Here is a 24,672-nt window from a genome sequence, read left to right as displayed (position 1 = left end):
GTAAAACCCACTGCACTGCGTGTAAGGTGGCCCTTCTCCCACTAACCACCAGTGAGGGGACATCTGATGTTGCAAATAATAGCACAATATGGTGTTGCTGGGTGACATATGCTGTTGCTCATCATTGTAACTGATTATTACAGTGTGATATGTTCCTATGACCATTTGCTCTAATGGCCTGACACAGTATAATGTGCGGTTGCTCAGTGACATAGTTTGCTGCTGCAGTGCAATAAGGAAAGCTTATGCAGCATGATGTGTTAGACTCAATTCACTAACATGGATGAGTTATTTTAACCCCATTCTCTACTTTATCTCATGATCGTTTTCTCCTGAAGATGTTCAATTCACAAACAGAAATATTGCTTTAGGTGGGGAATCTGTTTGGGGCGTTTTAACTGTTCAGATCCTCATTTTCTCATGAATGGTTATGTTATATCATCAAACGACTTCATTCACTAAGCCATAACGCATGTGTTTGCCATGACCTCTCTTTTCACATCTTATTATCCCTCACCGCCGAAAATGATGACACTTTCAGTATGCTAGTTTTGTGAATTGAGCCTAAACTGTTATTTTATTACCACCTCATGCAGTTCCTCTTCCTACTCTCCTTAAACATCTTACTAAAATTCACAATTATCCTCAGCACAGAATACTCAGCTGATGTCTTTTACTCCTATAGAACTACATATCCCAGCACACTACACTTGCCTCTCTTTGTAAACTGAAGCTGCATTATGGTGAGTGGGCTTTTGACATAATGTGGAAGTATTCACAGCATACTTGTACATTATGGTGCAATTACTTATATTTACCTGTCAGTAGTATCAGGGCCGGTGCTAGGATTCTTGCCTACACAGGCAAGGTGCATTTTTGCGCCCCGACCCCCTGTAAAAACAGGGCATTTTGACAAGTACTTGTACTTGTCAAAATGCACCGATGTTTGCGCTATGGTTTTTTTTTTTCACTTACCTTCGGCGCGGGAGAGCAGCGGCGAGTCAGCGCTGGTCCGGTGGGAGGAGCTCCAGGTGGGGTCCTAATTTAGCTGGCCGGCGACTGCCTGAAGTGCCCCACGTGTCGGGATCCTCACCCTGCCGCGCCCTCAGGCGGCCGCCTGACTTGCCTTGCGGTAGCAGCGGGCCTGAGTAGTATGCCCTCCTCCAGCAGTGACAGGTCAGGGCTACAATTTTTGCTCCTTCCCATCATCTCCCTCATTGCTTCTTCCTGGTCCTCCCTGGTCATTGAATGACTACTGCCAATGTAACTCCTTCACATGCACCCAGGAGTCTCCTTGTTCCTGGCACCAGGCTTTATTGTCTGAATGATGAGAATAAGCCAAGCTGGAGACTGCATGTGCTGTGCCTTGTACTTAGCAAAAGAAGAATTGCAAAGAGTGTTGTGCAAAATGTTTTTGGGAAAAGACCTTAGTGGTATACAATAGTTCCCATTTTCCTTATGCCCAGCATACTATACATGTCTTGTCTCCAATCTCCATAGAACTAAAAGTCTCAGAATACAATACTTACAAATGTATTGATTAAATGTTTTATTTTTTCAACTCTATTTATAAATTCACACACAGAGATATTAGCGAGTAGTATCATTCACCTAGTATTCGAATACAGGGGAACCTCAGCCACATGCATATGATACAGCAGGACTGACTGCAAGAATTTTAATGGGAAGGTTCACGCCAGCAAGACCTCCCTCTGGCACAACACCCCAGGGGATTTTCTGGCACAGCATTCTTGTGGCTTCTCCATACCAGGATGACTAGCTGGCACTCCACTTCTCTGACACCACTCAGCCACATAACACCAGTAGTGATTCACATGAACCAAGAGGAGAGAGAAGAGATGGGCTAAAGACTAATGATTGGTTGGAGTTGGATACACTTCAGATTATAAATTTGCTGACATAAAATCATGGGGCAAATAAAGGGGATCAGCCCTACTGATTGGGTATGCGGTTGAGGGGTTGCAAAACATGGATGACTGCCAGATTTTCTGGGTGACCTGACAGGTCTGCAGTTATTTATAAAATGCATCTGCACTCACAATTTTCCCATTGTCTAGCTTACTGTTCCTATACATGCCACCTTCACCACTGCCCCTGAAAGGCTAACAAACAGCAACAATGACCAGTAGTGTCTGTACTGATGTGACAGTACCCATGTGAATGGCTGCTCAGGCCCTGAGCAATACATTATGGAAGGGCATGTGGGGCTGTCAAATATTTCCCAATACCCCCAAGTACAGATATTGTAAAGAGACTGTCCCTCTGCCTATTCGGGGTAAAGTGACAATTTCCTGAAAGTCCACCCATCCCCCCACTCCTCTAAGTCTATATAAATTGCTGGTTCTTACAGGTATAGGGAAGAATATACCTTTTTTGAAAAAGTCTGTAGGACGAAACGCGTAAAGGGAGTGCTTCGTTTCCTCGCTGACACCCTGGGAATATCCTCCACACAGATTTCATATGCTGTTTACTAACGGAAGTTTTGTAAGTGCAATCATTTTAATACTTTTGAAATAAAGGATCTTGCATCTGCACTTAATTCTGCTTTTCCTCTATGGTTTGCTTCCCCCCCGTCTTCCTGGCTGATCTCTCCGGAGGGTCTCCCATCCACAACTAGAGGCTGTCCAAATACCGCCGCTGAGAGGAAAGTGCAGGCCAACGGCAGGAGAGGGGAGAGAGACTATTATAGAAGTGTGTCTTCCCTCTGCGGACTCACCGACGGAACCACAAGTAAAAGACACTTGGTATCATTCGTATGATTTTTGCTTCTTGAACTCCTTTGCCCTTTGATCCTAAGACCTTGTTTCTTTGTAGAACCTGGTCAACATAAAGATACTGTTGATGTATAGACACTGTGATACAAAGTGGCCTCAGGATTAGGAAGTTTATGCCATTTCTTTACACCTAAAACGCACTTTGGAATATAGAGGGAGCACATCCCCTCTTTTCTTGAGTTCTTTTTTCTTTCTTTTTTCATCCCCTGGATCTCCGACGCCGTTTGGAGGATATTAGATTCTTGTTGTTCAGAACCCCCCTTTTTATATATATTTCATATATTTTTATATATGCATGATTATATTCACTCTTTTATCAGTAGATGTGGTTTATAAGGATTTTTTGTACACTGTCTTGTAGCTTTGGCTGTTTAAACAAGTGATTAGCATCATTGAACGTCAGACGGAATCAATTCACTCGTTTTAACCAGATTTTATAGATTCTTATACACTCATCGTCTTATAGTATAACTCCTTTCACATGACAACATATATATTTATTCAATTTTTTACACTTAGAATCACTCATCACCCATTTAAATCACACATTTATTATTCACGTTTTTTATGATGTATTCAAGTATAGAGCCAATATAAGGATCTGACCACTGGCACCGGATTAAGTTTATTATGTGTATGAAGTTTGCGGAACCTCACATTTTCAACCATTTATAGATAATTAATAAGTGAACCACACACAACCAAGCGCAGCACACCGGCCCACATTTGATCACGTTGAGAGATATTTCTGCAGCTGGTTAATTTCTGTAACACTAGATCCTAGCGCAACTACTCTGGTTAGAAGGGAAGAATATGGCCTCCTCCTAAGATGCATTGCTAGGGGATGAGCAGCCAATTGTCAAGTGTGAATAATGGGACCTGAGAAAGCTATTAACTTTGTGCAAGCTCCGATAACACCTGCGAAGGGACATACATAGCATGTGGACAATGGGAAGTAAGGTGAAGGGGGGTATAAGTGGGTCAGCGGGTTGGGCTTTTGAGAGACTCCACCACCTTACACTCATTGGGCAAAGGGACAAAGCCAAACCAGAGGGTGGACAGAACCATTGACTGTAAATGTAGCCACTGGAGGGTACCCAATACCAATTGGGGAGCTGGGGGTTTTCTGACAAGTTTGTTTTAAATAGTATATTTTCCTGTTCAGATGTCAGATATACAGGTACATACAGGTGAAACTCGAATAATTAGAATAGCGTGCAAAAGTAATTGCAGTAAGTGCTGCAAAAGGGGCCCAAACCAAGTACCAGGTACATATGCATGCTTGTACTTTTCAGAGGTCCGATATTGTTCTATGTACAATCCTTGTTTTATTGATTGCATGTAATAATCTACTTTTTTGAGGTTGTGGATTTGGGGTTCTTGGGGTTTTCATGAGCTGTAAGCCATAATCATCACAATGATGACAAATCACGGCTTGAATTATCTTGCTTTGCATGTAATGAGTCTATCTCATATATTAGTTTCACCTTTTAAGTTGCATTAGTGAAATAAATGAACTTTGCACGATATTCTAATTATTCGAGTTTCACCTGTACATGAGTGTTAGTGGGATTTCCTGCCAAAAGAGGGACATCTGAGGACCATGGACTATAACACATGACATTTCACAGATTACACTGGGCACAGATAGCAACTGAACCCAGTATACTTCCCTACATGCAGCACAGAGGTCCCTGCACCCCATTACACATTTAACTGTACTCTCCTTACATTCAGTACAGAGCCCAATGCTCCCCATTAAACCCAGCACACACCTCACTGTACTCCACCTACATCTAGCACTGTACTTAACATCCAGCACACAGAGCTCACTGCACCCTATGAAACCCAGCACACACATTCCTGTACTTCCACTACATCCAGCACACAGCTCACTGCACCCCAATAAACCCAGCACAGAGCTCACCGCACCCCAACACAAACCTCCCTGTACTTCCACTACATCCAGCACAGAGCTCACTGCAACCCATTACACACCTCACTGTACTTCCACTACATCCAGCACAGAGCTCACTGCACCCCAATACAAACCTCCCTGTACTTCCACTACATCCAGCACAGAGCTCACTGCACCCCAATACAAACCTCCCTGTACTTCCACTACATCCAGCACAGAGCTCACTGCACCCTATTACACACCTCACTGTACTTCCACTGCATGCAGTACAGAGCCCAATACACTCCATTATACCCAGCACACTTCTCACTATACTCTCTATTAGAGCCAGCACAAAACTGAATGCACCCCATTATACCCACATACATCCAGCACAGAATCCAGTGCACACCATTATACTGGGACAGAGAGCCCAGCGCACACCATTATACTCGGCACAGAGCCCAGTGCACACCATTATACTCGGCACAAAACCCAGTACACACCATTATACTCGGCACAGAGCCCAGTGCACACCATTATACTCGGCACAGAGACTAGTGCACCCCATTATACTGGGCACAGAGACTAGTGCACCCCATTATACTGGGCACAGAGAACAGTACACACCATTATAGCCGGCACAGAGACCAATGCACGCCATTATAATCGGCACAGAGACCAATGCACGCCATTATAATCGGCACAGAGACCAGTGCACGCCATTATAATCGGCACAAGCCCTTCCTAGCAGTCAGCCATTGTCACTCCCTCTCATCGCACAGCCCACACGCCTCCACTCTGTGTGATCCAAACCTAGCCCCGCCCACTTCCTATCGTCTCCTGACATCACTTCCGTCCCTGAACTCACTCCACTCCAGCAGCTCCCCCGCTACTAACCGCCATTCACGCTGCTGCCGGCGGAAGCTGCCCGGTCGGAATTGTTGGCGGTGTCGGCGCAGTGAGCCCCAGGTGAGAAGCCATGACAGAGCGGAGACGGGAGGAAGGCGTCCCTGTGCTGAGTCTGGTGCCTGCTCGGTGCGGCAGGAGGTGACGCACAGGCCTCAGGGAGCCCTCTGTGCCGGGCCGGCAGTAATCGAGGCTCGCTGTGTGGTCTGTGCTATCATTATAGTATGTATGGGGGGTGGTGATCGTGTAATCGCTCGGATGAGTGATCGGAACACCTTCACCCCATCCGAAGGCTGGGAGCAGAGCTGGCCATTGTGTACTCCGTGCCTTGGCCCTGTACAATGTGTCTGTATAGGTGGCGATGGAAGGCATGTATAGGATAAATCTCAGTGCCTGGGGGTGGGGGTTCTGTATGGATTATCAGGAAGATGGGTGATGGCAGTGATGATCCTCCCACTAGAAGGCGATCAGCCTCCCCCATTCATTCATTGTGATGGAGGATGCAGTCCTTGTATTGTGCTCCTCCAATCAACCTGCATGGGCTGCCCATCTATGGTACATGGGGGGGGGACAATAATATAACATTCATACTGCTCAGATCATCATTTATATTTGATGAGCCTCATTCATGTCTATCACTTTTATTTGTAGGCCGATGGGTGATTCTGCCACTGGAGACCAATGGCCAGCGGTGGGATCTCTTGGAGGCGGCCTGTCTGTCGATCTACAATCACTTCCTCTATAGCCAGATGCACAAGATGTCGCTTGGCCGAACGCTGCTGAATCTTGCTGCCTCGGCTACAGATGGAGCCATTCCATAGGGACAGACAGGAGGCCTCTTAGAGATTATAATGCATCAAGAGCACAAGCGGCAGAGGCGCCCATCTGACATCAGCTCGACTAGTACTGATAGTCCAATATTTTCCTGGTTCGTGCAAAAAAATAACTGAACCCAAAGAGGTGAAATTAGTCTCCATTCACATCATCATTGCCCATCACATAGACAAAGCAGTCTGCGCTATGACTGATGAGTCGGCTCCGTGTTGCTGAGTGTGACGGAGCTCGGTGTGCGCTGAACAAAACAAAAAGTAGGACGGATATATTTTTGCACAGCGCATTGCAACACACTGCGGTATATGGAGATTAATCAAATTACTTTTTGATAAAGTTAAAAAGGTAAATTGTGCAATGCGTTGTCATAACGCATTGTACCCTCCCTACACAACATTTATTATTATAGATATTTATATAGCGCCAACAATTTTACACAGCGCTTTACGTATTGCACATTCACATCAGTCCCTGCCCTCAAGGAGCTCACAATCTAAGGTCCCTATCTCACATGCATACATACGAGGGCCAATTTACCTTCTTTGACATGTGGGAGGAAACCCACACAAGCACAGGGAAAACATGTAAACACCTGACCAAGATTTGAAAAGAGGACCCCAGTGCTGCAAGGCACTGTGCTGCCCTTAGCTCTGTAGCACTATTTAGTTCGTATTGTACAGAGCATTACATGCGTCCGCTGGTGTGAATGGGCCCTTAGGGTTAGTTCACACCATAAGCAGTGCGTTCTGGTCTGACTCTGGCCAGAACGCAGTGCCTCGCATTGCGGCCGGCTCACTTTTTTGCCGGGCTGGAGGGCGCGTGGCAGGCCATTGAAATGAATGGCACCTTAGCCACGCCCTATGGCCGCAATGTGATCGCCCGCACGGGATCACAAAGCACATTGTGCCTGCGGTGTGATCAACATGCTGCAAGCCCTATTTTGATCGCACGGGCTGCACTGCAGGCACAATGTGCTTTGTGATCCCGTGCGGGCGATCACATTGCGGCCATAGGGCGTGGCTACGGTGCCATTCACTTAAATGGCCCGCCACGCCCCCTCCAGCCCGGCATAAAAGTGAGTCGGCCCCGATGCAGTGCGTTCCGTCCAGAATCAGACCGGAGCGCACTGCTTATGGTGTGAACTAACCCTTAAGGGATAGCTTGACTTTGTATAGATTAGCTGATGAATAGCCATTTATGTCTCTGTAGTGTGAGTTGATCTAAACCCAGTGACCACAGGCTACTGCTCGCGGTATACTGAGACGCTGAAGTGGATCCCGACAATTGTGCCGGGATCCGCCCAGCTGTGTGACTGACAGCTGGCTCTGCCTATCTAGAGGCAGAGCCAGCTGTACCCGCCCCCTGTCCGTTCCGCCAGTCAGCGCTGGCGGAGAGGGGGGAATCCGGCCCCTCCCCTGTCACGGCAGAGAGCCGTGACAGGATCGAGAGGTGAGCGGACGACGGTATGTGTTCGCTCGCCTCCTGAGCCGACCTGTGACAGTCTCATTGTCACAGGTCAGCTAGAACTATGAGGTGAGTGAAAAGCACTCACCTCATAGTTCTCCTTTAGAGAAGTCTGCTGAAAAATAGGTGCTCCCCAGGAATGTTGATCTCCTGTAATGAGGTGTGGACCAATAGAAGGAGCCACTGAACGTAGGGGGACCGGGATATAAAGCTGGCCACACATTCCTGGTGAATTGTCTCAAATTTGAACCTTGGGTGGCCGTTCCGGAACCACCAAAAAGTAAATTTTTTTAAATCTACTTTTGTCAAGGGGGCCAGGTGGAAAATTGTCATCTGCAATCACTATCTGGATATTCTGACACCAGTGTGCGCCAGCTGTCAAATATCTAATAGCCAACAAGGAAGTTTCCTTCATCCACGCTGCTCAGATAGGATGGGGTAGTCGAAGGATTTGTTTTTCAGCCTGCGGGCTGATTATGGAAAATCTTAAAGTGTACGGCCGGCATAAAACGCACAAGGGTAGCTGAAAAGATACAGCTTTGTGGTCACTTTACTGGTATGTTTCAATTACGATTGAAGATAATAATAACTATGGAAGCATAGTACACTTGCCCGTTTCATAGCTTTTCATCTGGGCATTGCTTATCATTTTGAGGGTTGCTGCACTTCTGATATTTGCCTTGTTTCCAGTGGAGGTGATGTATATTACATCACTTCCTGCATTCAGTGTCACTCTCCAGCTTCAAAAGCTGGGGAGAAGCTGGTGAAGCAGACCTCTGCTTCATCAGCTTCTCTGGGGGTCCCTAAGTGACATGGAGACCCCTGATGTCTCCATAAAGTGGACCTGTCACTTCAAATTGGCTATCACATAGGGGGCTTGTTATCCCCCCATGTGATAGCAATAAAGTTCAGCGTAAAAAAACACACATTTTTTTAAGTCCCCCGCCCCCCACATACACACGCAAACATGCCTCGGGTGTGCTTACGTGTGAAAATGACAATTGCCTATTGTGCCGCACATGTTACATATCACCGTGAACATCGGAGTGTGAGCAATAATTCTGATGCCATTAATTACTGAAAAACACTAAACTAACCAGCAGTAAAAGCGTTTAAAGCGTCGCAATTTTGCGGGCGCGCACAATTTTAAGGCTTGACATGTTTGGTGTCTATTTACCCGACCTGACCCCATATTTTATATTTTACCAAAAATATGTGTAAGAATAAATGTTTTTTAACATGACGCAGGGAAAACGTTTTATTTTTCGAAATGTACGGTACTTTTTTTGTTGTATAATAAAAAAATGAACCCGCCCCCCCCTCCAGTGGTGATTATATACCACCAAAAGAAAGCTCTATCTGTCCCTAAAATGTTACATAAATTGCAATGCTATAGTCCCATCATGCTGACTGGTGACATTTTTTAGTGACCGGTGAGACACCCTAACATTTTTTCGAGCCCTGAGCATGACCTTTGATTTTCAATTAGAAAATCACATTGATTTTACCAGCTGCCACTAGAGCCATTCACAGTGTCGTGCCGTGGTAAGGGGTGTGCGACAAGGTAAAGGTGCCTATACACCTTACAATTTATCTGCAGATTTTCTGTGGTCAGATGGAAAAAGTGCAACAGATTGGCCCAGGTGGAGATTCCTCCATCCACGCACCATCCATCTGACCACAGAAAATCTGCAGATAAATTGTAAGGTGTGTGGGCAGCTTTAGGGGTGTGCGACAAGACTGTTTATCCGTGCACTGTTAACCTTAGACAACTCATTTTGTTTGGGTCATAATACAGGATAATTTGTTCCTGGTTTATGTTTTTTTTTTACTACAACTAATTGAGTTCTGATTCACGCCTGAGCGGGTTTGTAGCTTGAAACGCAATGCTCCAACGTGTTCATCGGCCAAAATCCAATGCTTTGAATTTGTGCACGTTCATATGAGTGCTCAGACGCTTGTAGTTCAAAAAGCTACATTATTATTATTACATAGTATTTATATAGCGCCAACAGTTTGCGCAGCGCTTTACAATATAAGGAAGACATTAGTTACAATACAATTCAAGACAAGATGGTAAGGAGGGCCCTGCCCCTGATGGCTTACAATCTAAACATGAAGTATATTTGAAGCAGAATGGGGGTTTGCCGGCGTCATAGACTTCAATGGATAGTCCATGGTCCCATCGCACTCCTGACCGCGTAAATCCCTTCAAGAATTGGGTGATGTGCAGCCGTAACAATCATGAGCTGAAGCAGAGACACCGGCACTCCAAATTTGCAAAATACGTCTATTGACGTGCATCGTGGTAGAAAACAATGATGATGGGGATCCTTTGTGACCCCGAAACGTTCGTTGTTTTCTACCACGATGCACGTCAATAAATAGACGTATTTTGCAAATTTGGAGTGCCGGTGTCTCTGCTTCAGCTCATAGACTTCAATGGAAGCGCCTGAAAATGACTTACAGGAGAACTATGAGATGAGTGATTTTCACTCAGCCTCATAGTCCGACCGACGTGTGACAATGAAACTGTCACACGTCGGCTTAATAGATCGGGAAGGGAGCGAACGCATACCGTCGCTCCCTCGCTTGCTTCTCGATCATCTCCCTGCAGAGAGCTGCGACTGTCACTCACGGCTCCTCTCCGATCACTCACGGCTCCTGTCACTTCCTCCTCTGTCTGATCCTCCAGCCCTGACTAGCGGAACGGACAGGGGATGGGGTGGGTACAGCTGGCTCTGCCTCTAGATAGGCAGAGCCAGCTGTCAATCATGCAGCTGGGTGGATCTCGACAGTAATGTCTGGATCCGTCCTGGCTGCAGCGGACCCAGTATAGCGCGAGCTATAACTCGCGATTATACTGAGCTTTGGGTCACGGGAGGACGCTAGTTTGTCCTCCTGTGACCCTTAGGAGAGCTGTGGGGGAAAACACTTACCCCATAGTTCTCCTTTAACAATCTCCTTCTAGTATCTAGATTTCCATTGGCTAAAACAAAAACGCTTAACAGAGAACTATGAGATGAGTGATTTCTACTCCTCCACTTAGTTAGAGCCGATCTGTGACAAAGAAGCTGTCACGGGGCGGCTCTATTGATCAGGACGTCACATTCCATCACTCGCTCACTTCTCGATCATGTTCCCGCAGAGAGCGGTGACTGTCGGTCACCGCTCCCTGCAGGGATTTCCCCCCCTCCCCGTTCCGATCCTGCAGCACTGACTGGTGGAACGGACAGGGGAGGGGCAGGTACAGCTGGCTGTGCCTCTAGATAGGCAGAGCCAGCTGTCACTCAAGCAGCTGGGTGGATCTCGACAGTATTGTTGCGATACGTCCAGGCTGCGGTGCTCAGTATATAGTGGCCAGTAGCCTCCACGTCTAATGCAAGAAAATGGACCTGCCTTAGACTTGACCTCAGTGGAGCTCACTGAGGTCCAGTGGGACCAAGGATCAGGTGAGTAAAATCTGTTTTATTTGACTCCCATAGACAAAACCAGCACTTAATCCTTGCAAGTGTACTTTTTTTTTTTTTTTCATTATTTCCTGAATTCTTCTTTATCTTTATGCATGGCCAACATTACCCAGTAAATAATGCTGCCCTATTCCATAGCTTTGTACAATGTTGGTGAGACGATATTATGTGCAAAGCTTTGAGGTGAGGTTAACATAGCGAAGTCCCTTCTCTGAGTAGTAAGTGATGATGTGGTTTTTGTATGTAGAGGGCCGGCAGTGTGTGTGCGCTCGTATATAATGGCATTCACCTATTCATCTCCGGTATCCATCTCAGGAGGTAATGGTGTACATTGAACCATCAGAGCAGCAGATGGGAGGAAGCGGCATCATCTTTGTCCTAGCATGGCCTCCCCGGGAGTTCAGAGGCAATCTGTAAACAAAAGGTTTTAGCTCATTTTTTTTTTTGTTGGAAACCATTAGGTATATAGACACAGATCTGTGCATCGTTTCACACCTTAAAGTGGATTGCCATTTCTACACCTTCTTTTATATTAGTTACATGTTCCTATTCACACAACATAACTTTAAAAAAAAATGGGAATCGCAGCTTATATTTTTAGAAGCTGTTCAGTGAAAACCCCTGACTGAAAAATCCGGGGTATACACAGTAAGAATGTTCGTACAAATAAATCTCTTTAGAACATTCAGTAACGCCATCAGAGACTTGACAACGTCATTCGAAATTTTGTTTGACGTTAACATTTGACTTTGGTAACGAATAGTTTCCCAAACGTAAAGCACAGTCGCTGTTAGAATTTTGTTCAATCCTTCAGCACTTTGTCCTCACAGTCAAAAATGATTATCATTTTGACTCTATTAAATAGGGATGCACTGATACTAGTATCGATGCCAAGTATTCGTACTTGCCCAAATGCTCCGATACCTAGCCCAATACTTGAGCTTCCAGTATCGGGAAGAGGGGCACCACGTCATTACACACTGCCCAGCTTCCTGATTGGTCGGGTAGCCGACTCCATGCTCCCTCGTCACGGGGGAGCATGGAGCCCGGCTTTCCAGCCAATCAGGAAGACGCGGTGCCCAGCTTTCTGATTGGCCGGGAAGCCCGCTTCAAGCTCCCTTGTCACCTAGTGAGGGGAAGCACGGAGACGGCTTCCCTGCTAATCGGGAAGGCAGGTGGCGAGTCTTTACACACCGCCTGGCTTCCTTAATCGGACTTCCAGGATCTGTATTCGGTATCGGCGAGTACTGAAAAAAGAATATCGGTACTTGTACTCAAAACTGAAAAATCGGTGCATCCCTACTGTTAAATATAAAAAACAATCTAATGAATGTTTAAAAAATGACCATTTTGTTAGCCTCCTATGTGATAGCAATTAAGTTAAAAGAGAACTATGAGGTAAAAAGAGAACTATGAGGTAAGCTTTTTTGGCCAAAGTTCTCTTTTAACTTAGTTCTCTTTTAAGGCTCTTCAGGGTCTTGGGAGGACATATACTAATGTCCTTCGGTGACCCAAAACTCAGTATATAGCAGGGTATTGCCTGCTATATGCTGAGAGCAGAACCGGGACAGATCCCGATAATACTGTCAAGATCCACCCCGCTGGCTGATTTGATAGCTGGCTCTGTCTATCTAAAGGCAGAGCAAGCTGTGCTCGTCCGTTCCTCCACTCGGCACTGGAGGATCAGAGAGGGGAATCCCTGTGACTGACAGTAGTGAAATAGCCAATGTACGAATTGTTGGCACCCACCTTTTTGGAAGTAATTTGTTCATAGGTCAGTGGATACACCTGATTTTATAGAATTTAGGACTGACTAGCTCCAAGCTCATTCCTGTGATGGATTACCATCTCAAGTTTAGTTTTTATATTGAGATTGTAGTTCATCACGGGAGCGAGCTTGGAGCAGCCCATATAACGCAAAGACCAGATTTAGGTTAGGTTCACACATAGGCGATTTATCGTCGGTGGTGCCTGTACACATCTTTGCATTGCATCGTGCTGGCGGAATTTTTTTTAGGGCGGTTGCCAACACAGTTGTGGTCCCATAGACACCTCTATGCTTTGCGTAGAGTCTTCAAAGCAAAATCGTGCCCAAAGAAACGTGCAACAGCCGCATGAAAACAGCTCACAATGAAACTGTCACACGTTGGCTCAGTAGATCGGGAAGTGAGCGAACACATACCCGCTCTGATTGGGTATTTGGCGGCACCTGTCAGATTACAATGCAAACAGCGGCGATTCCTTGATCGACACGTTGTTTGTGTTGATGTAGGAATCACGTCAACTTCTCTCGTTTGGCCCGCGCGTTGGAACTAAATAAATTGACATGTGTATGGCCAGCTGTATGGCTGGACATTAACCCACTGCATCTGACTCTTCTGATTGGTCCAAGTGCTGTGGGATTACCAGAGTGGGATAATAAATGGATTTAATAGTGCCTGCTACCGGTAGTTGCACGGCATGATTGCTGTCTGCTTTTGAAACAATTTCATTTTCCAGCAGCTTTACTAGTTGATAGATTGTATTGTCAGCTGAATTGCTTTTGAATATTGTATGAAAACCATTACATGTGCAGGTTGGAACTTCTGTGCATATATATATTCAAGACTGAAGATGGATACAGCACTGCAGTTACTATAGCAATGCTACTATAGTAACTATGCTGCATTAACGAGAGGTGCCCCAAGGAGACAGACACTGAGGGGACACGGAGCTGTTAATATACCATAGTAAAACATGTTAATGTGAGACGACGGAGAGGTAAGGGAGAAACTGAGGAGAACTACAGAAAACACAGGTGCACAATTTATGGGGGAGGGGGGGGACTGGAGTTCATTATGGTCTATGTGCTTGTTAAGTAGACCTCACTAAAACATGGTCTTAAAGGGTCAGGCAACACAAAACTGTTTGTTACCTAAAAAGAGGATCCTTGCTTTAGAAGTACCCCACTTACTGTGGCTGTTATGATGGGTGCCCTTACTGTTTCCTTTGTCTTTGTAAGGGCTTGTTCACACCAATTGCGGTGCATTCCAGAGCGTTATCTGCCTGAACGCACAACAATCGCACACTAAACTTCCCCCTTCATTCTGGGGCCAGAGCAGTCATGGCAGTGCATTGAATTCAATGGCCCCGCAGCCATGCCTCCTGCCCGCAGTGCGATCGGACACGTGGCAAAACATTGCTTGCGTTCTGTTCCACTGAGAATGCAAAAAAAATGCTGCATGCTTTATTTTTTGCGTTCGCAGTTGACTGGAACTCAGGTAATGTTTTGCCACATGTCCAATCGCACTGGGGGCAGGGGGACATGGCTGCGGGGGCCATTGACTTCAATGCACTGCCATGCCCCTTACCGCCCCAGAACAAAGGGGAAGTTTAGTGTGCAATTGCAGTCCGTTCCAGCAGCTAGCGCTCTTGGTGTGAACAAGCCCTAATGCATTTAAAACAATTCCTCCTATATTTAGACCCCGCTTCCTCAACAAAGTGGACCTGTCACCACTGTGTGTAATAGATATGGAAGTCTGTGTATGCATGTGTATTTACAATAATAATTTTAGTGTGAAAACCTTATTTTCATACCTACAATTGTGTAAGTCCTTTTCTTGTTCTAAATGTACTCAAAGTGTGATAAACACTTTTGGGATGTGAAAACTAAGGAAAAATGGTTTGTATATGTGTGATAAGTATGAGGCATTGCTCTGAAGGTGAAGGGTTAATCGGTTGTCTGATTGGCAATGAGCTGTACACCACATTGGGTTGATATTAGGCATGGACCGATAACACTTTTTTAAGACCGAGTACTGATACTTTTGATCAAGTACTCGCAGATACCAATTACCGATACTTTTTTTTTTTTAAAAGGACCGGTCACATTTTTTTCTAAAGCAATACAAACTAATGCTTTAAGGTCACTTTCTTAATATTATGATTCGTGAGATGACGAGGGTGCATGACGCCGGCTTCCCGGCCAATCGGAATGCCGGGCGCTGCGGCATTACACGGCGCCCGGATTTGCTAGCTTCCTGACCGATCGGGAAGCCGGGCAGCGCGTCATTGCACGCTACCCGGCTTCCTGATTGGCCAGGAAGTCGGCTCCATGCTCTCTCATCACAAGTGACATACAGAGAACATTGACCATTCACATAATTCTCCCAGTAATAGTTTGAAGATCAATGTCACATGCATACTAGAGCCAACTGCCTTATCTTGTCGTATCTCCTGAATTCCACATTCATTTGTCCACCCCTGCTCTACTTTGAAAACCATTCTGCGGTAGGTGGACATAAGAGCAGGTTTGTGATTCCCTCTCACACACCCACCCCTATGTCTCTGACATGCTGGTATGGTTTATCAAGGGAGGGAGGCCACGCTTTTTAATTTTATAATTTTTTCTTTCTTTTATTACAAAACTGCCCCCCATTTTTACCAGGATCAGTGTAATAGATCGGGCAGATTTCCAGTGGTGTGGAATTTAGGAAAAAGATGGTGCATATGTTAAGCTGGGGAGGACAGCAGTTGAGGGAACTATGGGGTCACGGGAGGACATATACTAACGTTCTCCCGTTGCCCAACACAGTATATAGCGGCTGTTGCCCACTATGTGCTGAGAGTGCCTGATAATCCTGTCTGACTGACAGTAATGACTCTGCAGGGAGAGGATCGGGAAGTCAGCGATCGGCGGTATGTGTCCGCTAACTTCCTGATCAATAGAGCCGATGTGTGACAGTTTCAGTGTCTCACGTCGGCTCTGACTACGAGGATGAGTGTAATTTACTCACCCCATAGTTCTCCTTTTTTAAGTAAGCGTGCATGGGCAATGCACCGGTTCACCTTAAACCACTATGTAGCGTTTCAAAGGGTTGTGCGTGGGCTGCCTGTGCAAATGTATATGCTGTTTCTTTAGAAAGGACAGAAATGTTATCCTATAATAATAAACAGCTCGAACGTTAGGCTATATGGGCAGATATTGGGCACAATGCTTAGCTTGACATTGGTTAATATAGCAGATACATTTCAGGCCTATGTCTAACATTTTGTAATGCTTTGTGGTAAGCCATAATGACTATTCTGCATTGATTACTTTGCAGCAAGTAGCACTGACATAGAAAGTGAGACATTTCCCTAACAAAGGAGATGTAGCTCCCTCAGCACTCCTAAACGCTGGCACTAAAAAAAGGCGAATTATTTGAAAAAGTTTTCAGCTTTATTTACGTCTGTAACCTAATTGTTCTGGAATATTCTCTTTTTTTTATTTCAATGTAAAAAAAAAAATTCTGGTCATATTCTTTTTATTACTTTAAGAGTAGTAATGGGTACTTTTGGGTACCCATGGTGTTATCTAAGAAACAGGGTTTTTTGTGATTTGAGCAGTTTGGAAAATGTCTTGTTTTTGGTGTAACCTTTAGGCCCCGTTCCCATGTAGCGACTTTTCGCGCGATATTGCGCATCTTTGCCGCGCGATATTGCGGGAAGTCGCCATCTAATAGTCAATAGAGCTGTCTTAGCTCCATGTCGCTCGTCGCGGTCACAAGTCGCTTCTACCGGACCCTTTTTTCGGCGGATTTTGAGCGATTTTGCTTTTTTTCTATGGAGCCCGACGGAGAAGGTCGCGCTAACGTCGCTGGAACGTTGTCCCGAAAGTCGCGCTATCCCGGCCGCTGCAAAGGTATGTCGCTACATGTGAACGGGGTCTTACATTAATCAGTCCCCTCTCCTCCTTGATTGTTAGTGTTTGGTGGAAAGCGGAAATTTCTGTAGGCAAATAGACAATAAAATCCTCTCCCTTCCCAACTCTAACTTTGGAAATATGGAGAACTGCCAGCTGGTGCCTGCATCAGGTTCCAATAAAGTAAACCTGTATTGAGGAAAATTTAAGTGTGAAACTTTCAAATGCTTAGGGCATGGCTCTGTCAGACTTTCTTAGAACGATGTGTTTCCAGGTGAGTAACTCAGATAGTATTGGATTGTATTGAAACATATGTAGATCAGGCATTATGACTTCAAGTAATTGACTGGAAGCACTAGAGCCATTGATTCAGCATTTTTATATGGGGGGGTCAACAGTAGCAACTTCCATGCTTTATTAGTCAAAATCGAATTGAAAATCATGCAGGGAGGATTGATTATTTCTATTCAGGCATTGTTGCGGTGCACCATTCCACTCGTTTTTTTGGTGTCCTGGTTATCCTGGAACTCATTTGCTTGTCATACTGGAGCACCCACTGCGGGCTGCTTCTCACAGAAAACCCGATTCAGTCTTCTTCAAAGTCAGTTTGTTTCACTGCAGTCAGTCCCAAACTTTTAGGGCTTGTGTGGATGGGCTTTTGTTTCTTTCAAGTGCATTTTGCATTCCCATACAAGTCTATGATGTATACACGGGAGCTAGGTAGCCATAGCTGGCTTCTAACTGTTGCGTGTTTCTCTGGTTATCGAGTTGGCTCCTAAATGACAAAAACAATTCTGCTGGTTACACTCATTGACCTGAACCTTTTGCATACTGTTATTGGTTATGGCATTTAAATTTTTAAACCGAAGACCCGGTAGAATTGGAACCTGAAATGACGTCTTTTGCTCTCTCCAATTATTGGCACTATGTTCTGAATGTAATATCTTATATTTGTTAGGTGAGGACTGGGTCCAAAAGTGAGGCGGAGGGTGTACCAGACTCGATGAATTTCCTTCGACATGTCGGAGAAGTCAGGCCAGAGCACAAAATCAAAGGATGGGAAAAAGTATGCTACTCTCAGCCTGTTTAATACGTATAAGGGAAAGTCACTAGAAACACAGAAAACTACTGGTAAGTAACAACAATGTGGTGTAGTATCTGGTCACAATGCCTTCCTTTTGTCATTAGCCATCCTTGTGGCACTTCATGTGTTTTTGTTTTTTTTTACCTTTTTTTTTTTACCTTTTTTTTTTTTTTAAATTAAATTTAAAATACATATACCATATAGTATATAACAGACCTAAAAATAAATTTCTCAAGGCTAGAAGAGGCTAGAAGAAAAGCTGAAGTACTGTAGATGCTGGCTTTTCACTTTAGCTGGGGGTGCATGTATGAAGCATTGTGAAGGTTCTCATTCATCCAGGTCTTTCTATATCTGGAAAAAAATAAATCAAGGCAACTGGAGTCTGAATTGAGAAAGCTAGACGGATGACCAGCAAAACCTCTTCACGAAAAATACAGCAAGTCCAGTTGCCTTGATTACTTTTTTACAGATATGTATGAAGCAATGTGATCTTCCTATACCAAAATTCATTCACGTAAATGCTTCACAGGCAGGGGAAGTCCTGGTTAAAGGAGAACTATGGGGTCAGGGCTTTTCCCCATAGTTCCCCTAAGGGTCACGGGAGAACACAAACTAGCATTCTCCTGTGACCCAAAGCTCAGTATACCACGAGCTAAAGCTCACGGTATACTGAGACACTGCAGCCGGAACGGAACCCGACATTGCTGTCAAGATCCACCCAGCTGCGGGATTGACAGCTGGCTCTGCCTATCCAGAGGCAGAGCCAGCTGTGCCCGTTCCGCCAGTCAGCGCTGGAGGATTGGGGGGGAATCCCTGCAGGGAGCTGTGAGTGACAGTCACGGCTCTCTGCAGGGATAGATCGAGAAGTGTGCGACGGTATGTGTTCGCTCACTTCCCGATCTATTGAGCCGACCTGGGACAGTTTCATCGTCGCAGGTCGGCTCAGATTATGAGGCTGAGTGAAAATCACTCGCCTCATAATTCTCCTTTTTAAGCTCATTTTATTGGACTGCCAACTCTGCTCATAAGCTTTTTTTTTTTTTACCTTTTTTTTTTTTTTAAATTAAATTTAAAATACATATACCATATAGTATATAACAGACCTAAAAATAAATTTCTCAAGGCTAGAAGAGGCTAGAAGAAAAGCTGAAGTACTGTAGATGCTGGCTTTTCACTTTAGCTGGGGGTGCATGTATGAAGCATTGTGAAGGTTCTCATTCATCCAGGTCTTTCTATATCTGGAAAAAAATAAATCAAGGCAACTGGAGTCTGAATTGAGAAAGCTAGACGGATGACCAGCAAAACCTCTTCACGAAAAATACAGCAAGTCCAGTTGCCTTGATTACTTTTTTACAGATATGTATGAAGCAATGTGATCTTCCTATACCAAAATTCATTCACGTAAATGCTTCACAGGCAGGGGAAGTCCTGGTTAAAGGAGAACTATGGGGTCAGGGCTTTTCCCCATAGTTCCCCTAAGGGTCACGGGAGAACACAAACTAGCATTCTCCTGTGACCCAAAGCTCAGTATACCACGAGCTAAAGCTCACGGTATACTGAGACACTGCAGCCGGAACGGAACCCGACATTGCTGTCAAGATCCACCCAGCTGCGGGATTGACAGCTGGCTCTGCCTATCCAGAGGCAGAGCCAGCTGTGCCCGTTCCGCCAGTCAGCGCTGGAGGATTGGGGGGGAATCCCTGCAGGGAGCTGTGAGTGACAGTCACGGCTCTCTGCAGGGATAGATCGAGAAGTGTGCGACGGTATGTGTTCGCTCACTTCCCGATCTATTGAGCCGACCTGGGACAGTTTCATCGTCGCAGGTCGGCTCAGATTATGAGGCTGAGTGAAAATCACTCGCCTCATAATTCTCCTTTTTAAGCTCATTTTATTGGACTGCCAACTCTGCTCATAAGCTTAGACATTAAAGTAAAATCTAAAAGTATTTGTACAATTAGGTGCATTTGTTTGAATGGAGTTTTATTTTACTGTGCTGTGACTTTTTTTTCTTCTATGGAATTGGATAGGCTAATCATTGAAATGTTGTGTAGTCTACTTATAAGTCTCTATGGTAATGTCAATGCTCACATTACAAGAACTGTAAAAGTGGGGCCAGTCTTTGGAGCTTTTCACTTTATTTATACATTACTTTCTTAAAGTTGCTGCACGCCATGGACTCCAAAGTTTGGGAAAAGTTGCTGTGTCTCGGCGCATGCCTCCCCCTGCAAATTTGCCCAGTCTTAAAGCTGAAAATAAAGGAAATGATCCCAATGTGAACATTGTGCCCAAAGATGGAACAGGCTGGGCATCCAAGCAAGAGCAAAACGAAGAGGAGAAGTGAGTATTGGTGGCAGTTTTTCTGTATTGAAGAGGGAACTTCAGTTCTGTTTAACAGAAACAAATTCCTGACTCGGTTGTGTACATTGCACATTTTTATTGCAGATTCCTACATGTTGATGTGGCCGTTTTGAGTTATCCTATGCACGAGCATAACATAAAATATTTTCAGAAGAGGAGTTCTCTAACCCTTTGACTAGTAATGATGTGTCCCACACGGCATGGCGAGTAAAGGGTTACCCAAGCTCACAGCTGTATTGGCTGTAATGAGCATGTTTTTTGTGTAGGCTCTGGGATTTTTAGTAAAAGTGATGTAGGTAGCTGTAGAGCCCATGTGATCACTTTTACTGCGCTCAATATGTGGGTATAATGGACCCCCCCCTACTGCCTCCATAAAGAGTACCTGTCCCTAACACCAGGTAACTGCTGGAAGTGCAGATACTTGTGAACAGCAGCGGACAGCCACCGCTCCATTGCTTTGTACAGACTTCTCAATCACAGTTGTTCATACTCTTGTGATCCTAGCCTTAGGAATCTGCTGTCTGGCACTAATCACATGTGTGAATGAGCCTTAATTGTCCCAAAATTATATTAAGTAATTGTATTGCCAGCATCTGTGTAGGAATGTAAGCCTATTGCCATGCTTGATATTCCCAGTACTATAAGCTTAAGGACATTGACAGGAATGCTAGTTATTCCATTGAACAGCTACCTGTGATTTGACCTCAAGCTCTGTGGGGGCTTCTAAGAAAGGTAATGTATCAGCCAGTAGTACATAAGGATCCTGGGAAATCCTGTCGTCAAGCTGAGACCAGTAAAAATAGTTGAACATTTAGAGCTTACACTTACATTTGAGGTGCACCAAGCATTTAGCAATGTATCCATGACAACATTGACATATCAGAGCAGTTGGCCATCTAGCAAGTGCACAAAAAAAGTTGATTATTCTACCCCATGTACTCTGAACTTTTCGTAATTTACAATAAGCATTACATTTTATTTTTTGTCTTCCTTCCAGAACACCAGAAGTGCCCCCACCACCTCCAAAGCCAGTAGTCCCCGTTGTGCCCGAGGTTCCTGCTGTTGCCAAATCATGGGCCACTTCCAAGCCAGGGGGGCTCGGTGACGGTAAGCGTTCTAAAGCGGCTACCTTTTGTGCACTAAGGGTACAATACTGCTGCTTAAAAAACAGACCTCTGCATGCATATGAAGTACAGAGTGTGTGCTAAAAATGTGTATTGCAGTCCGATGCTGGCATAGTACAATGAAAAATGAATGCAGGTTGTAAATGGTGGTGGGCCGGAGGAGAATCCAGTCACGTACCTTGTTAATCCAACCCTGCAACAACAGGGTTGGAGAGATCTCTGTAGTACTGGAGGCTCCATACCCTGGCCTGTATTTTTATGAATGGCCACAAAAATGCAGGGTGGATAGTAATAGGAGAGAGTGATATTATACATTATTAGTGTTGATTTTGCCTTGCAGTAATTTTTGTTCTGACGTTTGTATTTTTACGTATTGTTGTTCTCAATTTCTTTGTAGAGAAATGGAACTGTACTACTTAGAATGTGGTAGAAGGCACTGTATATGACTTCTAACGGCAAGATAAGATGTCACATAAGGAGTGCATTGTTTTTAGCAAGTTGGTCAATGCAAATAAATGTTTTGGGCTAAGGAACAGTAAGCCGAGCTTGGGTATATAGAAGGGAATTTATCAAACTGGAGCAGACCAAATCTGGAGCAGCTGTGCACAGCAACCAATCGGCAACTCTCTTATGTTCACTTCTTAACTGAACAAATTGTAGAGAGAAGCTGATTACGTTTGTCTTTCTTGTAGCATGTTAAAGCTATTGAAAGTCTTACAGTTTGTTGTATATATGTATGAATCTTTGTAAATCTGCCTGCATGTAGAATGTTGATAGCACTGGTTTATTTTACTTCCAGGTGTTCAGGTGAACCGCTATTTCCAGCAAGAATTCCCCAGTCTGCAGGCAGCTGGGGATCAGGACAAGACAAAAGAGAAAGATGCTGCAGCTGACGATAATTATGGACCTGGACCGAGTCTGCGCCCACAAAGTAATTTGTCTATTTATCAATACATGGAAAGAACTTTCAGAAATTAAATATTGTAAAAGATTTTATTTTGTATCACAACCTGCCATTTCGTAGCAAAGATAACACAAAACGGTCTTGTTTGGGAATCTGATGTTTAGTGTATTCGATATATCTAATAACTTTCCTTCAAAGTCTGCTCGTTTTCTTAGCCAGGATGTGTTGGGCCAATTGCTACTTGTAATCCATTTGCTTTGTCTCTTTAGGCAGTAAGTTTTACAACGGTGTCTTTGAGGATGTTTTATTTGAACTATGAAGCCCATAGCCTTTGAAGCAGCATTGTAGGAATACACTTGTTATTTGTGGTATTTCCAGGATGAGCACATCCTAAAGTTCATGCTCATTTGAATGTGAGAGAAAGTTGCAGTACCTAACAAATACAAGGCATGAATTGTAAAGTCATACAATGTCTGTTAGATGCACAGTAAAGAGCAGGTTACCCGTAATATACAGTTCAGGGCAAGAAGAAATGAGGTCTCTGGATAAATGTTTTGGGGGTTTGACTACATTCCTCAGGAGAGACCTAAGAGGCAGGTGTGTGAGAAATAGGATGCAGAATCATGAACTTACCATCCTTCTTTCATAGCTGATGTGGCCAGTTGGCGGGAAGGTGGAGGAAGGAACCTTGGTACGCCAAATGCCCCTGCTGACCAAGAAAATGTTGCTTCAGTCGGAGAAGATGGATCCTCTGCCCCTGCACTACCTAGTTCTGCGGACCAGAGCAAAGGGTCCACCACGCAACTCAAACTGAATGGACAGCAACCGGGCCTACCTCCTCAGTACAGAGGCATGATGCCTTCATTTGCTGGAAATGTAAGTATTTGTTCCTTTTTAAGATTCCAGTTTATTAAAGTGGTTACATTTTGTACCCCTGATAATGGAAATGACCGGTGGCTTTTTGACCTCTTGCCGTCCGCCCTCCGTGGTGAATAAATACCACCAAAATAAAGCTCCATGTGTCCCTAAAAAAAAAGGGTATAAAATTCATTTCAGTACAGCGCTGCATGACGGAATAAATGTCAAAGTACCGCAGCGCTGAATACTGAAAAATGGCCTGGATGGGAAGGGGGTTTAACACCCCAGATGTCAACTGGTTAAATCTTGTAAATCTACAGTTTACTGATTTCTTTTTTTTTTTTTTATTGTATTGTATCCCTTTTTAGATGTTTCCTTCATATCCACGACTTCCATTTCCCCCAATGCAAGGACCCACACGCTATCCTACAGCACCAGAATCTAATAGGTAATAATGGGGTGGGGGAGTTTGTGTTTCTTCTTTTCCTTTTTTTTTATTTTTAATATTTTTATTACAATTCTGTTATTGATTGAAAATGTCATAATGTCCTCCGTAGTATTTTCCAGTGCAAGTTTGAATCTGCTTCTTGGTTATAAGGGCACAATAGACAGTCTGTGTTCGAGAATTGCAGCGCACACATTGCAACCTGCTTACTCCTTATATCAATCTTTCCAGCTGCTCTTGTAGCTGTTGCATATTTATTCCATTATTTACAATTTGGTATGTTTCAGCCTCGTGTGCAGAGGTTTTTGTATGTTGAAACAAAACTTAGTGAACATTACTGTGTGATTATAACGAGAAATTGCCACTAATTTTTGATTTTTAATATGCTTAAAACAGAAGACGACCACCACAAACATGGGCAGCCGAGGGTGTTGAACGTCCTTCAATCATTAGTGCTACTGAGCTTAAAGAGCTGGATAATCTAGACACTGAAGCAGATGAAGGCTGGGCAGGTAAGTGATTTGTTAACTTATACATCTCTTCTTGTGCCCATGTCACCTTGTTTCCTAAATTTATAGAAAGATCTGATACAGTTTGGTAAATAGAAAAGGCAGCTTACTGCAGGCTTGAATGTGGGCTCTATACCTATGCTCTTTGTGCTTACCTCTGAGTTTAACCTGCTGAAGTAAGTTACAAGCCATTGTAACTTTTCATTCCGAGTGGATCGAATTTGGTTCGTGTGCACTGCTTTAGATGAGCAGGAGGGGTAAGACAGTTTAATATAAAGAAGACATAATGGCTAATCCCATACTGTCTTTGGTTAGAAAGATTCCTCTGCACTGAAACTTATTTCTGTTTCTGGTTTTAAAGT

At 44.4% G+C, this 24,672-nt stretch overlaps 1 protein-coding gene across 1 annotated transcript in view; it reads left to right on the top strand.

The window, feature by feature from the left end:
* The first annotated feature begins 5,534 nt into the window (after window positions 1-5,534).
* Window positions 5,535-24,672, top strand: part of PRRC2C (proline rich coiled-coil 2C) — a 56,199-nt gene continuing 37,061 nt past the window's right edge. The window contains exons 1-8 of the mRNA XM_018566843.1: window positions 5,535-5,664; window positions 17,987-18,159; window positions 20,272-20,449; window positions 21,468-21,577; window positions 22,394-22,525; window positions 23,148-23,374; window positions 23,725-23,804; window positions 24,201-24,313. Of these exons, the coding sequence (XP_018422345.1) occupies window positions 18,048-18,159; window positions 20,272-20,449; window positions 21,468-21,577; window positions 22,394-22,525; window positions 23,148-23,374; window positions 23,725-23,804; window positions 24,201-24,313 (952 nt within the window). The 5' untranslated portion in view covers window positions 5,535-5,664; window positions 17,987-18,047. The remainder of the gene's footprint in view (window positions 5,665-17,986; window positions 18,160-20,271; window positions 20,450-21,467; window positions 21,578-22,393; window positions 22,526-23,147; window positions 23,375-23,724; window positions 23,805-24,200; window positions 24,314-24,672) is intronic.

Source organism: Nanorana parkeri, unplaced genomic scaffold (genome assembly GCF_000935625.1).
Source record: "Nanorana parkeri isolate BGI_ZX_2015 unplaced genomic scaffold, ASM93562v1 scaffold982, whole genome shotgun sequence".
NCBI classification, from domain to species: Eukaryota; Metazoa; Chordata; class Amphibia; order Anura; family Dicroglossidae; genus Nanorana; species Nanorana parkeri.
This window is presented reverse-complemented; position numbering and strand designations above follow the sequence as displayed.